Source organism: Balaenoptera borealis (genome assembly GCF_965194805.1).
Source record: "Balaenoptera borealis genome assembly, chromosome: 4".
Lineage (NCBI taxonomy): Eukaryota > Metazoa > Chordata > Mammalia > Artiodactyla > Balaenopteridae > Balaenoptera > Balaenoptera borealis.
The window spans coordinates 150,534,770-150,553,037 of NC_138861.1; the positions used below are offsets into that span (position 1 = coordinate 150,534,770).

At 53.3% G+C, this 18,268-nt stretch overlaps 1 protein-coding gene and 1 long non-coding RNA gene across 2 annotated transcripts; one reads left to right on the forward strand and one right to left on the reverse strand.

Moving 5' to 3' along the window:
- Positions 1 to 767: 767 nt before the first annotated feature.
- Positions 768 to 4,894, reverse strand: LOC309628658. The gene is made up of 2 exons (XR_014244618.1): positions 3,968 to 4,894; positions 768 to 3,645 (listed from the first exon to the last, which is right to left on the reverse strand). It is a non-coding gene; the product is annotated as an uncharacterized lncRNA (long non-coding RNA).
- A 787-nt stretch (positions 4,895 to 5,681) lies between these two features.
- On the forward strand, positions 5,682 to 9,505 carry TMEM271 (transmembrane protein 271). The gene has a single exon (XM_082389895.1). The coding sequence runs from the start codon at positions 5,723 to 5,725 to the stop codon at positions 6,839 to 6,841; it is 1,119 nt and encodes a 372-aa protein (XP_082246021.1). The 5' UTR covers positions 5,682 to 5,722; the 3' UTR covers positions 6,842 to 9,505.
- Positions 9,506 to 18,268: the final 8,763 nt, after the last annotated feature.

An 18,268-nucleotide genomic window follows, 5' to 3' on the forward strand; every position in this document is an offset into this window, starting at 1 on the left:
AGCGTTGCTAACGTATCACTTATGCTCAAATTAATCAATAGGTTCAGTATAATTCCAATCAAAATCATCTGGTCAGCATTACTAAGAAGACTGCTGATAACACCGAGGTTTGGTGAGGGGATGGAGTGCTGGGAACTTTCATTCTGCTGAGGGCAGTGCGGAATGGTACAGCCACTCTGGAAAACAATGAGTCAGTTTCTTATAAAGTTAAATGTAAACGTTAGACACAACCTAGCAATTCCACTCCTAAGTATATACCCAAGAAAAATTAAAACATACGTTCACAAAAGACTTGCACGTGAATGTTAACTCATAGTAACTCCACATGGACAAACTATGTCCATCATCTTGTGAATGGATAGTCAAATCTTGGTGGAATTCTACTCAACAATAAAAACAAAGCATTGTCAAGTGAAAGAAGCCAAACATGAAAGACTACATACTTTATGATTGTAGGAGCATGAAAGTTTTTACTAAAACTACAGCAACAGAAATCAGATGAGCAGTTATGTAGGGCCTGGGGCGGAGGAGAGCATGACTGAAAAGGGGAACTTTGGTGGAGGGTTTGGACTAGCCCTGTATTGTGACTGTGGTGGTGACTCATACCAATGTGTACAGTTGTCCAAACTCATTGAATCGAACACTTAAAATCAGTGATTGTTATTGCACATAAATTGTGTCTCAATAAAAACATGCACAAAAACCTGAACATGTACATTACTCATGATCCAACAAAATGCAGGCTCAAGTGCATCAGTGCACAAGCATAAGAAAGTTCACAACAGCTTTATTCATAATATCCCCAAACTAGAAACAATCAAATGCTCATCATCAGTAAAATGGATAAATAAATTGTGGCACATTCGCACAGTGGCTTAGTACCAGCATTAAAAGGGATAAGCTACAGACACAACAACAGGCATTCAGTTGGACGAAAGAAACCAGATGTGCAACAATCATGCTCTATGATTCCATTTGTATAAAGTTCAAAAAACAGACAAAGCCAAACTGAAATGTTTAGGGGTGCATGCTTAGGTGATCAAAGTACAAATAAACACAAAGAAGTGGTTTCAGTGAAGTCGGCAGAACCTTTGGGGGAGGGCAGGGCGAGCTGCATCTTTGCATCTTCAGTGTTCTGTTTCCTGATGTGGTGGCAAGGACGCAGATGCTCATATGTAAGTCATTAAACTGTCCCATGCATATTTTATGGATGTTCCTGTGGCTCTATTATATTGTACAAGACAAAAGCTTATAAAACAGTAAAGTGCATGCTGTATCACCAATAATTCACTGGCTCTGGTTTTGTGAGACTGAGCGCTTTACGTGAACCATCACTTGTGCAGCGTTGGCACAGAGACGCACACACTGCACCTACACGTGAAGATCAATATTGATTGTTCCGGGAAAAAAAGGGGCTTAGAATTAATAACAGAAACATTTGAGCATCTAACCAGTTAAAAAGATAAAGGATAAAAATGCTGGAAAGTTAAATGAAAAACAAATTAGAAAAAATAATTAGAATCAGCCAAATTAATTGAAGTAAACACTGTAGGAGATTGGATTTTAGATGCTAATAAATATGTAAGATTAAAATGCAATTTAAAGTTAATAGGGAAAATATTCTTCACTTGACACATGATTACCTCTGTAATCAGAAAAAAACACATGACGGTTTAAAAACATCGTCATCTCTGCTCTCTGTGCCCTGTTTTTAAAATGTGGCAGTGATGCGTCCCACGCGCTGGCGACTCAAGGGTCCCTGTGGATTTGCTTGGCATGTGGTAGGGTCTGTGATTGCAAAACTTACTCCTTCCCACCTGCCCCTCACCACCTAGAGGGGCATTTCTCACGAGGGCGGTGCTTCTTTCCGGAGTGAGCTCCCTGCCTCAGAGTTCACTGTGGGGCCCCCAAGTCACTCCCTGGACCGCAGCTGTGCCAGGGTCCCCGCTGGCCGCTGCCGGGTGGCTGGGAGGGGAGGAGCTTCACAGGTGAGATGGTCAGGGGTTGGGGAAAAGGATTCTGTCAAAAAGCAATGGAATTAACTTTCAAAATGTGCATGGGTTGTTTTAATTTACACCCCTGGTCGTAGGTGTCAGAAACCAGCTCAGGTGCACAGGCGCTCACTGTGAAAGTGGGCGGTTACAGGGTCCCTGTGAGCTTTGTATGGCAGGGACCCCAGACTTCTGCCCCTCCCTCCTGCGGACACAGAGGGGAGACAGACACACTCTCGGCAAGATAGCTGACCATCTGCTGAGTGCCAGGTGGTGGGAGGCCGGGCGGGGGGGAAACCCGAGATGAACACTGTGATGGGGGCAGGACTGTCCACCTGCACGAGACCCCCCACATGCCGCCATTTCCCCAGCCCAGCCTTCTCGAAGCAGTGCTTCTAAAACACAGCACAGCATCCTTTGGCCCTTCTAGGGTCTCCCCATCCTCAGGATGAAGTCCGAACTTGCACAGCTCAAGACACTTTATGACAGGACACCCGCTGGTCGCTCTCTGCCGGCAGAGCTCCACAAGCTCTCCGCAACAGGGAGGTGGGACCTCTCCCGCCTGCTGGCCTGGCCTGTGTCACCTGGCCCTGTTCTCCTTGGGAGCAAACCTGGACTGACATTAGATGCTGTCACAGGACAGAGCAACCCCAGGTTGGCTGCCATCAACCCATGCATCCATCTGGTCACTCGTCCATTCTGCTCGGCTAGGGCAGGGCCGAGCCCTGATGGGGAGAAGGTGGGGACAAGTCGGACACGGACCCTGCCTGCACCGAGCTCCCAGTCTGGTCGGGAAGACAGACGTTGAGACCACTGGGAGATCCTGCTTGTTATGGGAGACTCTTTGTTAGGAGCTGGAGGGCAGGGAGGTGGGGCGCAGGGAGGTGGGGCGCAGGGAGGTGGGGCGGAGGGAGGTGGGGCGCAGGGAGGTGGGGCGCAGGGAGGTGGGGTGGAGGGAGGTGGGGCGCAGGGAGGTGGGGCGCAGGGAGGTGGGGTGCAGGGAGGTGGGGGGCAGGGGGAGGGCACAGAGTCTGGGTTTGACTTCTGTCTCCACAGGTCACCCGAGTTTGGGTGGGAAGCCTCTGTTAGGATCACAGTGCCAGGTGCCTCAGGGTTTGTTGCAAGGACTGAACAAGAAAGCCCTGGGGAGCACTCTTTACATTGCCGGCAGGACAGAGGGCATCCAACAAAAGTTAGGTCCGACTAAGGGAGCTGAAGCTAAGGTCTAAGAAATGAAAAGGCTGAGAATGTGGCATGGGGAACATAAAGCAGAAAAAGGCAACAGCACATGCCAAGGCCCTGCTTGTGGAAGAGGCACGGCTCATTTAAGGAACATAGAGGTGGTCAAGGGGAGGGAAGTGTCTAGTGAGAGGGGGCGGTGGCGAGCTCCGGAGGAGAGAGGAGGCCAGATCCCGGAGAAATACTAAACCACAGACCTGCCTAGTTCAGGTCGTTCGATTTGAGAGGCTGATGCACGACCCCGCCCCCCAGCCCGCCCAGGCCGACTCAGGCCTTCTTTCGAGGCCGGGCGCAGGACCAGGCGAGTCAGCTCCCTTCTCCCCGCAAAGCCTGATCAATCGGGCTGCTGCGGCACCGCATTGGGAATGGAGAAGCGGCTCCATCCTTCACGGAGGTGGCTGCAAACCTCGTCTCCCTGGAAACCGAAATAATCATTGGAAGTCAGCTCATGGCAACTCCGCTTACGCGCGTGGGTGCCACGATTATTATACAAGCTGATTTACACACTGTCCTTTTAAAACCTATACACCATAAATGTGAAAGAAGGCTCACTACCCCTACTTTTCTGGCAAGTCGTCATGCATGCGGAGCAGGACGGAATCAGGAGGTTCAGTCGATGTTCTAAAATCTGCACCCCCCGCTAAAAATACCGCCAAACCTGCTCCTTCTCCGCGCAGCTACTGACGTTCAAGTCAATCCCACGCAAATGTCCAGAGAGCCGCATGAAGGGCGCTCACATGTATTCACTGGGCAGATGGCTTCCGTGAAACGTGGGCGAGGGACCCCTGCGCGCGGGCTGCCTGGCGAATGCGGGTGAGGCTTTCTCCAGACGCGAGCGGCCTCTGGGGGCTTGTGGCCCTGCTCGCCGGGCACCCTGGACACTCTGTGAAGGAAGGGGCATGACGCTGTGAGTTCTGGGGGACGTTTTCCCAGGCCTGAACTTGCCAAGCGGGCGTCAGGAACGCGGGTGTGTTCTCAAAGCACCCCTGCACCTCCCCCGTCCCCTCCTCCCCCAGCGCGTTCTCTAGCTGCTGCCACTCCCGCCTCCCCTGGATCCAGCGCAAAGTTATTTAACGCTGCAATTAGCCGGCAGGGTGAGTCATCGGCTCCCCGTGCCTCGCTGCAGCAGCGGCAGCGACGGTGTGGAAAGAGCCGAGGGCGCGGGCCCAGCCGCTCGGCCCGGTGGGACCTCAGAGGGCTTTCCAGAGACGCCCCTCCCAGGTCTGGTTCTGGGAGGAGGCTGGGGGCCCAGAGAGGCCTGGGGGAAGGCCATCTCCACGCCCCAACCATCCCCAAGCCTCCTCTCACTCATCGAGAGTTCTTCTCGGTCCGCGTCGGTCGGAAGGAGCCGATTTACCCTCCCCCGCGCTGCACCCCCTCCCCCGCGGTGCTCTCAGGCCGTGAACCGCCTTCTGATGAGTTAACTCACTCGCACCCGCATCTGGGGGAAATTCCTGCATGATCCCTGAGAAGGGCTTTTGCGACTAAAGCGCAACGAGACTCCTCCAAGGTTCTGCCTGAGGCTTCACCTCCAGTTCCGCAGCACTTGCACCCCCTCCCCCGCGCCCTCGAGCCGGTACTACCCGGGCGGCGCCGGAGGGTCGCAGCCCCTGAGCTCCTCCTCCAAACCCTGCCCCCCACCCCGCATCCGGACTCCCGCCCTCATCTCACCCCTCCCCCGAGCTCCTCGCTCCCCGTCCCTTCCCCCACCCCCCCCCCCGCACTCAAACCTCCTCCCCCCCCACCCCCCCCCCCGGGCTCTTCCTTCTTCCGCTTTCCCCCAGACTCGCCTCTTCCCCCTCCCGCAGTCAGGCTCTCCCCCGTAGCCCCTCAGCGCCGGGGCGCCCCTATTCCTGCCCCCAAGCTAACTTCCCAGGCTTCCTGATTTCTAGCAGGCCGGTGGGCATGGAGTGAGACCCCAGCCCTGAGACCAGGGGAGCGCAAAGGCAGGGTCTCGAGAGGTGGGAGGTGCCGGAGGTGGGGCCTGGGGGCATCAGGGGAGGGAGGCAGGGGTGGGGGGTGGCGTTCCCAGAGAGGCCAGGGGCGCTGATAGGGGGAGGAAGGCGGAGAGACGCGGCGAGCGGGCACCTCTCCTTGGGGAGGCGGCAGAGGGGTGTCCTAGGGGCTACGGGGGTTGGGGGGAAGGGGGGAGGGCGGCGCCTGGGCCTGGCGCACCGGGCCGCGGGTGGGGTGGGGGGGAGCTGAACGTCCTGGGAGGGGCACCGCGGGCTGGGGAGTGGGCGCGCGCGTCCTGCGGTCCTCCGCGTCGCATCGGTTCCCTGCGCGGGGCCGCGGCGGCGGCGGCGGGAGGCGGAGGATGCGGGCTCCGGCGGCGGCGGCGGCGGCGGCGGCGGCGCGGGCCCGGGAGGACGCGGGAGGATGAGGAGGAGGCCGGCGGTCCGGCCGCGCGGCGCCGGGAGGAGGCGCAGGCGGCGGGGGCGGCGGCGGGCGGCGGCGGGCGCGCGGGGTGCGGGCCGGCTCGGGCGCGGAGGATGAAGTGGAGCGTCCGCGGGGCCTGCGCCGCGCTCTCCTCCTGCCTCCTGCTCGCCTGCGCGCTCAGTGCCGCCGCCGTCGGCCTCAAGTGCTTCTCGCTGGGCTCGGAGCTGCGCGGGGAGCCGTTCCGGCTGGGGGCGGCCGCCGGCGCCTTCTACTCGGGGCTGCTGCTGGCCGCCGGCCTCTCGCTGCTCGGCGCCGCCCTGCTCTGCTGCGGGCCCCGGGACGCCCCCCTCGCGGGGCCGGGGCCGGGCCCGGGGCTCGGGGTCCCCGCGGCCCCAGCGGGGGCTCCGGAGGCTGCGCCGGGCGAGCCGGGGAGCGCAGCCGGGCCCTCGGGGCGGGTGAACAGCCAGAACCTGCTCCTGCTCGGCGTTCTCGTCTTCATGCTCGGGGTCCTCAGCGCCTTCGCGGGCGCCGTGATCGACGGCGACACCGTGTCCCTAGTGGAACGCAAGTACTCCCACTACTGCCTGCCCCCGCGCGCGCCGGCCGCGGCCCCTGGCCCGGCCGCGGGCACTGCGGCCGCGGCCCCCGGCGCGCCGCGCGCCCGCGGCACCCTGGACAGCGCCACGTCCGCCAAGTGCCGCCAGCTGAAGGACTACCAGCGCGGCCTGGTGCTTTCCACCGTCTTCAACTCGCTCGAGTGCCTCCTGGGCCTGCTCAGCCTCCTGCTGGTCAAGAACTACAAGTCCTCGCAGGCCCGGCGCGGCCGGCGCGGCCGGCGGAAGGGAGGCCGGGCCCTGGCGCGGCCCCGCGGCGGCCCGGGGTTCCGTGCGCAGCCGCCAGGCTCCCGGGCGCGGCGGGGCCGACGGGGTCGGCGGGGGCGGAGGCTGCAGCAGCGGCCGAGCGAGGCTTCCATCCTGTCCCCGGAGGAGTCGGACTTCGCCGCCCCGGGGGACTGCGCGGGCTTCGCGGCGCGCCACGCGGTCTCCTACATCAACGTGGGCGTCTTCCACGCGTTTGACGAGGCGGGCGTGGAGGTGTGCTGCGGGGGGCACCCGTCTGTGGAGCTGCCGGGGTACGCGCCCTCGGACCCCGACCTCAACGCCTCCTACCCCTACTGCTGCCGGCCGCCCTGCGAGGCGGCGCGCCCCTGGGAGCCGAGCCGGGCCTGCTGAGCCCCCGGGCCGATCCGGATGTACTGCGGCCGCCTCCCTACCCGCCACCGCAGCGAGGGAGGTCGGGGGCTGGCGGGGCGCAGAGCCAGGCCTCTCCGTGGCGACGCATCTTCAGGGGCGGTCTGGCCCAGCGCCTCTGGGGGCCACCCGCCACGAGACTGGCCCTCCAGTATGATTATTTCTGTGTCTGGGAGGTTTCTCTTCTTTTCTGTGTCTGTTCGTATCCGGACTCCATTTTAAAGTTTACAATAAATGTTTTGGGGTTGGCTCGCCCCACCGCACTTCTCTTTGGCAAGTCCGTTCCCTGGGCGCGTTCCCTGGGCGCCCTCCGAGACCCGAGTGAGAGCTCACCCAGCGAGGGTGATTTCGCGGCGGGAAGAACGCTCGCTGAGAGGACAGAAAGAGCAGCTGGTCCTTTAGGAATGGAAGAAGTGAAGAAGCACCCAACAGCAACACTTTGTACACGGATGTGCCTGCTTTTGTTGATACTTTCTTACTGTAAAGCTCTCCATAAACAGTGAAAATGTTTGGTAAATTTATTGCAATTTAAAATTGGTGAGTTCCTTTATTAAATTAATTGCCATGTTATTGGAGATATTCATCACATTGGGGTTAGAGGATGTCGACACAAATCCGTTTTGGGGGGAAATGATTGAATTTGGTCAGACAAATGTTGAGTTTGAACAGTTGTATTATGCTAGTTGGTTGACTAAATCCAACCTCTTTCTGAGACTAAATTTCTGTGTGTATATCAGGTCCCATACATTTCTTTTTCTGGAAACTGGCGATGGGGTTTTTACAGCAAAGCTGAGCTTATTTTGGTTAATACATAAGAACAATCCAATCCTATTCTGGAAAATCACAGTCATAGTTTTTCTGGCAAAGATTATTATCCTGTTGATTAATTCATTAATCTGGTGATTTTGAATATTATAGCATTTCATTTGAAATATACCCCTTAAATAGCCTTAATTGACGTGAAGGTCATACTTTCAGATCATTAGGATGTGCGTGTGTGTGCATGTTTACACACGCAATATGAAATGCGTTCCAGATGATGGGAAGTGTGTTTCCACCCAGTCTTGTGGGCTGACTGGGAGCCAGGCAGGCTCTGAATCCTGGGAAAAGGTGATCCAACTCCCATGTGCTGGAATTGTGGTGCCAGGCAGGTGTGCTGCTAATTCTGAACGTGCTCTAAGCAGAGCCCCACCTTGACCCAAATGGTGTGTGCCTCCTGGGAAAAGGTGATCCAACTCCCATGTGCTGGAATTGTGGTGCCAGGCAGGTGTGCTGCTAATTCTGAACGTGCTCTAAGCAGAGCCCCACCTTGACCCAAATGGTGTGTGCCTCCTGCAAAAGGAGTTGAGGATACACTCTGTGCTCTGCTCGGGTGAGCACAGCACAAGACACTTGAGGTGACAAAAGCTAAGGAAATAATGTGTAATCTCTCTAGAGCGTATAGGGGTCCACTTCTAACTGTGAATAAGTAGCCAGATGTAGCGTTGGAGATGTAGTTTCCGGGTGCAGGCTCTGGGTGAGACCTCTCCTTAGCTCCCAGGGCACTGCTTGCAGCTCGAGTTCCCATGTACCCAGGTGACCGAGGCCCACATCCAGCCGGGACCTGGCCAGGCTACCCAGCTGCGACGGAAACTGCTACAGAGAGGAGGCCCTCTCTCCACTCAGAGACGTGCAGACCTGTCACCGTCAAGGGGAGGAGGCAAAGCAGTCGTGCTGATGCTTGGACAATTACTTTGAAACCTGGGGGTTCTGATCGGAGAGGCCACGGGCAGTGTCTTCTCCTTGTTATGCTGATGCCACCCGAGGAAGAAGAATCATCCAGAGCCAACCTACTAGGTCCTCATCCACAGACCTCTTCAGATAATGGTCCATATTGGGCCTCTGGCTTCAGCCAGGCTGAGGGCCCGGCCCAACTAGTCCCACTCCGGTCCTTATGGCCCGGCGCCCCCTGCCCCCACACCCCCAGCCCACTGGCCATCAATGTAAGTAGAAAAAGTGGTAAGTGGCAGCACAAGTGACTTTTAAAATACTTTTCCCCATCTACCTAAGCCAAATCAATACGGCACAGCCAGGCATCTCCTGCCCGCTGATCAGGGCTGCTCCTCACTCCTGGGGCAGAGACCTCACCGGCAGCTGCAAGGCTTGCCTTCCAGAACTAACGAGGAGGCAGCCCGGCCAGTGTGTGCCCAGTGGCTGGGCACGCGGTGGGCTCTTGCGGAAGGCAGCTGGGCGGGGACCCCGGCACGGAGCAAATGCGTGAGCAGCACAGACGTCAGCTGTCAGACCCTCCCGTATCCTTCCTGTTTTCTGAGGTTCTGTCTTACACGGTTTGCGCAGCTGAAAATGTTAGATGCCTTCTGAATCTTTCAAATTTGCAAGCAAAATCAAGCGTCAAACTTTCCTTGGGGTAGAGCAGAAGGGCAGAACGGGGCGGGGCAGCAGAGAGCATCTGGGGGTGCGGACAGCGGCTTCTGCCCCGTCAAATGTACGTTTGACCAAGAAGCCAGATGGGATTTTTAAAGATGTGTTTCTAACTCCATGAATATGGTTAAGTCCACGTTATAGAGGCTGATATAATGATGTGGGATACCAGGGTTTTAATTTTTAAAGTTTACTAGAGGAAATAAAATCTCAAATATCCCTACACTCAAATTGTTCCAAAGACCAGTACTCGGGGAAGCGAGTGGAGAATCGTGAAGCTGCCCAGCTTCCTTCTAATTGGGACGAACTTCCTGTGATGGCTCCAGAGCCCTGGCAGTTGATCCACCGCGCAAGCCCTTCTCATTCACGCTTGTTCTCCTTTTTGAAAGTTTAAGTTAGTTGTTTAGAATTGATTCTTTATGCTCCTTGGAAAATAATGCCAGTTCTTGGAGCTTTCTTAAAATATGGGTCTTATTCTATTTCTCAAAATAATGATAAACTCTTGGCCTGGTGGAGGCCAGACCAAGAGTTTATTATCATCATGAAATACCAAAATTAAACACATTTTAGTGTTTTTACATCACTTAATGCTGAGTTTGTAAGTTACTATTTTAAACATAAAGGTTGTTTATATTTAAAAGAATAATTTAATTAACACCACACATGACACAGTCACCAAACAAGCTGTGTTTTCTTAAGACTGATGAACCAGTGATCCCAGAGTGCCTGGGTTTACATACTTCCTCAGGCAGAGGAGGTGCTCTTGGCAACACAAATCGCAACCACAAAACTGAATTTTCGACTGATATTCAATTAAACAATCATTTAATTTAAAAAATCAGGCAGATGGTGTTTGTGGTGAACATGAAACTGCTGGTGAGCAATGTTTTTACTCTTGGCTGGTGTCATGACGCCGAGCAGGTGGGAACCTCCAATGTGTACAGAGGCACACACATACGTATGTACGCACACTTATGAATGCACACACAGGCACACAGTTATGTGCGATGCATGCATGCACATATGAGCGTGCACACACATCACATGAGTGCACACACACATAGGAAAGCCCACAAACACAAATGCACACGTGTGCACACATACACATGCATGCATGTGTTCATACTCCCACACATACACTTGTTTGCAAGCACATGCACCAGTGTATGAACACACACACACACACACACACACACACACACACACACACACACAGCCTCCCCGGCGATGTCTGAGGGCCAGGCCAGTGGCCCTGCCTGGGGCACCCAGGACGCCAGGTGCAACGTGTCGGGTGGAGTGGCCTGGCCGTGGGCTGGTGCTTCCCTCGACAAGGCATCATAGGAGCGCAACGTGGAGGGCACCTGTGGGTGCTGAGCGGCACCACGTAGACCTGCACACTCTGTCGCATCCAGGTGCGGCGAGCTGGTGGGACGGCTCCTCACCCAGAAGCCAGCACAGCACAGCCAGCCACAGCAGGGCTGCGCCGGGGTCAAGGGGGCTGCGCGCAGGCTGAGTTCCCAGGCTCCCAGGCGGCAGTGTTGGGGAGACACTGCTGGGCTTGGTGGCCACTGACCTCTGGGTGACCTCCGGGCCGGGGGAGGGCTGCACGCAAGCCCTCGGTGTAGTTATTGCCCCAAAGCACTGTTTTCTCACCAAGATATGAATGAAAATTAATAAATGAGGGACTCGAAGAAAAATGAATTCTGGCATATAAATAAGAATAAACTCTTTATATACCTGTGTACCTATTTTTGTAGGAGACAGAGGCAGCAGCCTAATGTCCATTGGTTTATTTTCTAGATGATCCAATCTCTTTGCTTAATTTGCTACTTTTCAGCCTAGCGTTTTTCAGGAAAAACCCCCACCAAAATGGAAAAAGAAAATGTAACTTTGGAAAACAGTGCCCATACATCATTATGTCCCCAGTTTGAATTCTAAGGACTTACTGGGGAGGTGGGAGAAAGCCTGGTGGTTCCTGTCGCTGTTTATAATGGTTTTCTTAAAGTCTCCATGTTTGTTTCATGTAGAGAAGCCACGATCTCTACTTTACCTTTTTATCTACTATTGATCCTCAACAGAACGTCAATAGAAGTCCTGTTACTTTAGGACCAGTGAGATCTGTGTCAAAGCACAGCACATTCCACAAAATGATCATTTCCTCCCTGTCTCTGCGGCGCTTGTCCTGATCGAGCAAACCGTGTGGTCACGACCACGTGGGCTCTACCGAGGGCAGGAGCTCCCAGCAGACGGGGTGGGGGGGTGGGGACGGCTCTGGCACCCGGAGGGCTGCCTTCCTCCCTGAACCCAGGCTGGCTTTGGCCGCACACCTGCCATGCCCGTCCACTATTCCTACACCGCCAGCCTGAGCCCTTTCTTCAGCTCCACTCCTGATACAACTTTCTCCTAAAACGTGTGTCAGATTGTGCTGTCCTACCCAGAAACTTTCAAGAACTGCCTTTTCTGAAGAAAAGTAAACCCTCATGGACTTGGCCCAGCCTGACCCTTCACCCTTCTCCGGGGGCCACGGGGGGCCCCTGTCTGGTGGGGCCAAAGTAGGCGTGGTGACCGAGGCCGGTGTGCTTCCTTGGGGAAGCGAACGGAGCGGCGGCGCTGAGTCCGGGGGGAGAGGAAGGGGCGCGAGGACGCGGGCCTGGACCTTCGCGGGCTCTGTGCTGCCTCGGGCGCCTGGACGTTTTAGGAGCTTATCTTAGTTTCCTGGGGCTGCTGCCACAAGGCATCACAAACTACGTGGGTTAAAACAGCAAGTATTTATTCTCTCACAGTCTGGAGGCCAGAAGTCTGAGGTCAGGGGGTCGGCAGGGTTGGCTCCTTCTGGAAGCTCTGGGGAAGGATCCGTTCCGTGCCTCCCTCCAGGCTCCTGGGGGCGGCAGTCCTAGGCGTGCCCGGGCCTGTGGACTCACCGCTATCTCTGCCCGCCTTTCGTGGCCTCCACCTCTGTGCGTCCTTCTCTGCCTCTTAAAAGGACACCATTGGCTTTAGGCCCCTCTCTAGTCCAGAGTGATCTGCAAAGACCCTATTTCCAGATAAGGCCATGTTCTGGGTGAACAAGAATTTGGCGGGGACAGTGCTGAACTATATTGAACCCAGTACAGAACTCAGTTGAGGCTGAGTGGTTTGCTCCTTCCTTCCTGCCTGGGGCCAGCTCTGAGGACCCCTGGGGACAGGCACCCCGTCCCTGAACCGGGGCACAGGCATGAAGCTGGTGGAGCCCTCGTCAGCTGTCAGATGAACATTCTAAAAGAAGCTGAAAGAGTAAAATTAATCCCCCGAGGCGAAAAACTTTCTGAAAATAAGTTCCATTTGGTGTATTTGCAAACATTTTCAGATAAGAGCCCCGGAGACTGCGATATTTTGTGAATCCAGCCTGGAACGTATCACCCTCCTCTTCTTGGCAGGTTGGGGGTTGGGTGGCCCTGGTGTCAGAGGCTCTCCTCCCGCTGGGAGACTCCGCTCGGGTTCAGGTGAAAGGCCACGGACTGTGTGCTCCCGGCCCCAGGCTGCTCCGAAAGGGGGCTTTTCCCGTCTCCAGGCCTCTCCGCCTGGGGCAGCGCGGACCCTGCTGCGGCCTCGGTCTTGCTCATCTTAAGGGCTTTCTGCCCACCTGCTCTTTCACCTCCCAGCCTTGGTTCGCACAGTCCCCTCAGCGCCTCTGCCCATTCCTGGACCCTTGTCCCCGCCCCGTGTCGTGGCCCCGCTGGGACGTCGCCTTTGCTGGGAGCGCCCCTCAGGTGCACCTGCAGGACCACCTGCGCCGCCGGCCCTTGAGGCAGTGCCCCCTGCCCCTGCCCAGTGGAGCCGCCCACAGCTGTGAGCTCTGCCACCCTCCCGCCTCCCTCACCTCTTGCCATCCCCATCCCTTCCTGGAGGCTGGGAAAAGCTCCAGGGCTGCTGGAGACCATGCCCTCACCTGCCCGTGCAGCTAGCCTTGACGGAGCCTGCATGCCCGCCCCCGGAGTCCCACACCCGCCGCCATCTCTGTCAGCACAGGCATCACCTGATCAAGGGCTAACTTGTCTTGAGGGCTCACCATGGGCCAGGCCCCATGTGGCAAGCACTTTGCAGACACTGCCTCCCCTAATCCTGGAAATGGCACTTTACGGGTGGGCAAACCGAAGCTTAGGGAACGTGCTGTGTGCCCGGGATGGAGCTGGTGTGAGAGCAGCAGTCTGAACCCAGCGTTGCCTGGTGCCTGGGCCCCCTGCCTGTTGCAGCCACAAGCAGGACCAAGGTTCTGTTCCCAAGTGGCATTTGTGGGAGTTTTGTGAGCCCAGGTGTGGGGTGGGCAGTGTAACCATCTCCAGCTCCCTCCATACCTCTGTGCCTTCAGCCAACGGCCTGCTCACTGCCCCCTTCAGGGTCCCTCAGGACCCTAAACTAAGCCTTTCGCCAAAACTCAGCATCTCCCTCTTCTTGGTTGAGGGGCTCCGTCCCTACGCCCGTCACCAAGCCCCTCAACGCAGCCTCCGCTAATTCATCTCAGTGTTCATTCAGCAGCTACCCGCTGGGCCAGATGCCGGACTCCAGAGGGGGCTGCACGCTCCCTCCCTGCCCCCCGCCCCGATGCAAGTGCATGTGCTCACTCTTGGGAGACTGGAGGGGAAAGAGACTTTCATATTCTTTTTTTTCCATACGAAGTGCACAGATCTGGTTGTATTTTACACTTAAGGCACATCTCAGTTTGGACCGGCCACGTTTCAAAGACTCAGTAGCTGCTGTGGCGAGTGGCTGCTGAGCACCCTAACTGCGGACAGCCTCCTCCCCACACGCTTCCTTTATTTTCATCAGTAAAAATGTTAAACGTGATGTACCGCATATAATATAATACACGCGTCTCCACCGTCTAGATTCAGTTTACATGGCATCAAAAATAAAACAGAAAACTCTTAACAGTCTAAAATGTCATTCCCCGTACTTGGTCCCCATTTCTCTTCTAATTTTAAATATGTAAAGTGGTACATGGACAGCCAGGGTGTCCCCCTCGTCCTCTGGGTCACCACTCACCTCTCGTTGGTTGTGGGTCATGCCTGGGGTGTTTTCATGCTTCCACAACAAAAGTGTGTGTCTGTGCACATTATATAGTGTTGCTTTGAAATTTTTTTTTAATTGAACTATAGTTGATTTACAATGTTGTGTTAATTTCTGCTGTACAGCAAAGTGATTCAGTTATACATATATATACATTCTTTTTGATATTCTTTTCCATTATGGTTTACCACAGGATATTGAATATAGTTCCCTGTGCTATACAGTGGGACATTGTTGTTTACCCATCCTGTATATACTAGTTTGCATCTGCTAATCCCAAACTCCCACTCCATCCCTCCCCCTTGGCAACCACAAGTCCGTTCTCTATGTCAGTGAGTATGTTTCTGTTTTGTAAATAAGTTCATTTGTGTCATATTTTAGATTCCACATATAAGTGATATCATATGGCATTTCTCTTTCTCTTTCTGACTTAACTTCACTTAGTATGAGAATCTCTAGGTCCAACCGTGTTGCTGCAAATGGCATTATTTCATTCTATTTTATGGCTGAGTAGTATTCCATTGTATATATGTACCACATCTTCTTTATCCATTTCTCTGACGATGGACGTTTAGGTTGCTTCCATGTCTTGGCTACTGTAGATAGTGCTGCAGTGAACATTGGGGTGCATGTTTTTAAACTTTACATAATGGTGTCATACTGAGAAGAGTTCCTGGACCCAATTCCAATGACTGTGTGTGGAGGCTTCTTCACACCAAGCAGTTCTTGAAGCCAGTGTGGAATCTGAGAATTCCACTCAATTCTGACACTATCAACCCAGAGATAGAATCTGATTTTGCCCTCCACTTCAGACACCAAACACAAGTCCAGGTTGTACCTCTGACAGATTGACTATAAATCAGAGGTTCCCATGAGTCCCTCCTCTGGGTCGTTCCATTAATTTGCTAGAATGGCTCAGAGAACTCAGGAAAACCTTATGTTTACTCAGTAGTTTAGCGATTTATTATTAAAGGATATTAAAGGATATGAATCCACAACCAGATGAAGAGACACACAGGGCCAGGTCCTGAACAAAGGCGCTTCTGTCTTCGTGGAGCTGGGGGCCCAGCACGGTGGCACCAGGAACCTTCCTGGTTCCCTGACATGGAAACTCTCCAAAAAGGGTCAAAAAGAACTCCTTTTTTTTTGGTTTTTATGGAGGCTTCGTTAAACATAGTCATGATTGACTAAGTCATTGGCCAGTAGTGATTGACTCAACCTCAGCCCCTCCCCTCCCCTCCCCAGAAATCAGGGGGTGGGACTGAAAGTTCCAGCCCCCTAATCACCTGGCTGGTTCTCCTGGCAACCAGCCCCCACCCTGGTCTGGGATACAAAAGTCACCTCATTAACATAAACCCAATTGTGATAGACAGGGCTTGTTACGGATAACAGGACAACCACTTCACCTTCATGGCCGTGAAACACTTTCAGAAACTGAAGACAAGAGGCCAAATGTTATAACAAAGGATACTCCCGTTGCTCTCATCGATATGAAAATTCCAAGGGTTTTGGGAACTGGGAGCCAGGAACTGTGGGTGAAGAGCAAATACATCTGAGAAACACATTTCCGTCACGTGCATATTTTGTAAATGATAATATCACAGGACACGTAGTGTGTTAACCTCAACATCATGTCTTTGAGATTTGTTTGTGGTCTCACTGGAACTTGTTCCCGTATTCTAACTGCTGTGCTGCGTCGGATCGTGCAGCCAACCCTCAGCTCATTTGCCATTTCCCCACCGAGTCGCTCCTAGGGGATTTCCTTTCTCCCCTTACAATCCGTGCTGCACAAAACCCCTCACCTGTCTCATTCCCAGGGAAGGCTTCTCTAAGCTTCACACTCAGGTGTGTTCCTGGGGCCTGTGCCTTTCTGCTCTCCCAGGAGCTGCACCATGGGGGCTCTGGGCAGGCGTGTGTAGGGCCTGCCCCCACTGCAGCTCAGGGCCGTCTCCTGAACCTCCCTCAGAGACCGTCGCGTTTCCTCTTGTTAGTTGCTGTGAAATGGTATCTCACAGTTTTCACCTGCATTTCCACAGTTACTAGTGAGGTATTGACCGCTCTGTAACTCCTACGTTCTTATTCTCTAGCATGAAAAAAAAATTGCTTGTCTTTTTACTGATTGATTTCTAGACATATACCCTGGGTACTGCTCCTTATCCCAGAGCTGAGTTGCCTTTTCGTTTGGGGTGTCATTTGTCAAAAAGTAAATCACATTTATTAATCCTTTCCTATATGGCTTGTGATAAATAAAGAAAATGCAGATTAAGTCATCAGCCACTGCAGTGCTGACCGACGTGCACCCTGAGAGGAATTTAGGAAGAAAACAGGATGGGTGATCTGTGCTTTGGACCAGCAGACTCCTTAGATCATTAGATGCATATCTCAGGAAGAATTTTAGTGAAGCCAGGCTCTTGCATCTTCCCCTACATAGAAAAGCACTAAAACCTTTAACCTGAGATGTCTGTTCTTTGTGAACAGCAGTAGTCTTTTACCAAGATGTAAGCTTGACTGCACATATTCCCAGGCCAAAGATTATATATAAGCTAGGCTTCTCGCCTGACCTCTTCAGAGCAGTTTCTCAGAGCTACCGAGTGGCTGTCTCCCAGGCCATTGTCCTCAGTAAGGTCCCTGAATAAAACTTAAGCTCACAACACTTATGTTGTGCAGTTTTCTGTAAGTCGACGCTTGTCTTCCCGTTTCTCGCTTAAGAAATTCTCCCTATCCTGGTGGTTTTTTGTTTTGTTTTGTTTTGTTTTCGGCCCCGCAGACTCTTCGTTGCAGGGCTCGGGCTTCTCTCTAGTTGTAGTGCACGGGCTAAGTAGTTGCGGTGCGCGGGCGTAGTTGCGGTGCGCTGTCTCAGTTGCCCCGCGGCACGTGGGATCTCAGCTCCCTGATCAGGGATCAACCCGTGTCCCCTGCATTGGAAGGCGGATTCTTAACCACTGGACCACCAGGGAAGTCCCTATCCTGATGTTTTAAAGATATTTTTCCTTTTCTTGTAAAAGTTTTACAGTTTTGCTTTTATATTTAAGTTGTTGGGGCCCAGGGTAGGCTGCCCCAAAATGTGCCTCAATGGCATCTGGATTATTTTGAATTAAAGTTACTTAAGAAATGGCCAGTGCAAAAGGGACACTCTGGACCTCCTCTCTGTGCCCTGAAAGCAGGAAATAAGTCTCCCATGTGAAGGTACCCTCCCTGTATCTGGACGCAGAAGGACACCCTTATCTCCAGGGACAGGGGATTAGGACTGAGAAGCCTGTCTAAACAAACCTTGTTACTTTTAAAATTTATTCCCCAAGCCCAGACTCTGCTTAGATTTTTTCACTAATTGAGCACTAAAGCCTAAGTTTCTTTGTCCTCTCTCAATTCCTCACAAATTTATAGTTTCTTTGTCTAAAAAGTATAAAAGCTGCCTGCTTTGGCCACTTCTTAGGTACTATTTCTGTGAGACCTCTGTGCACATGTATTAAATTTTGTTTCTTTTTCTCCTGTTAATCTGTCTTGAGTCAGTTTTATTACTAGTCCAGCCACAAGAACTCACGTGGGATAGAGAGAGAAATTTCCTCCTTTCCAATAAGGCCTTTAATCCATCTGGGAAGTTATCTTTGTTTATAACGTAAGGTAGAAATCTCACTTTATCCTTTATTATTAGATATAAATGTACATGTTAACCACCATTTTAGAATCTGAGATGAGACCTGATTAAAATAAAAAGGTGTTTATTTGGGGTTTGTTAGGAATGTAGCCCAGGAGGCACAGATCCAAGATCACTTGAACTGTGTTCTGTGGGACTACGAAACGGGGGATGCGTATGAAGGCAAAATCAGCAAGGTTACAGTTAGTTAAATGAGTTTTTTATCAAGAATTATAACTGGAGCCGGCAAGAAGTAAGGATGCTAGTTAAGCAAGGATTGGTTGGAGTCCGAAATGTTTGCATAGTTA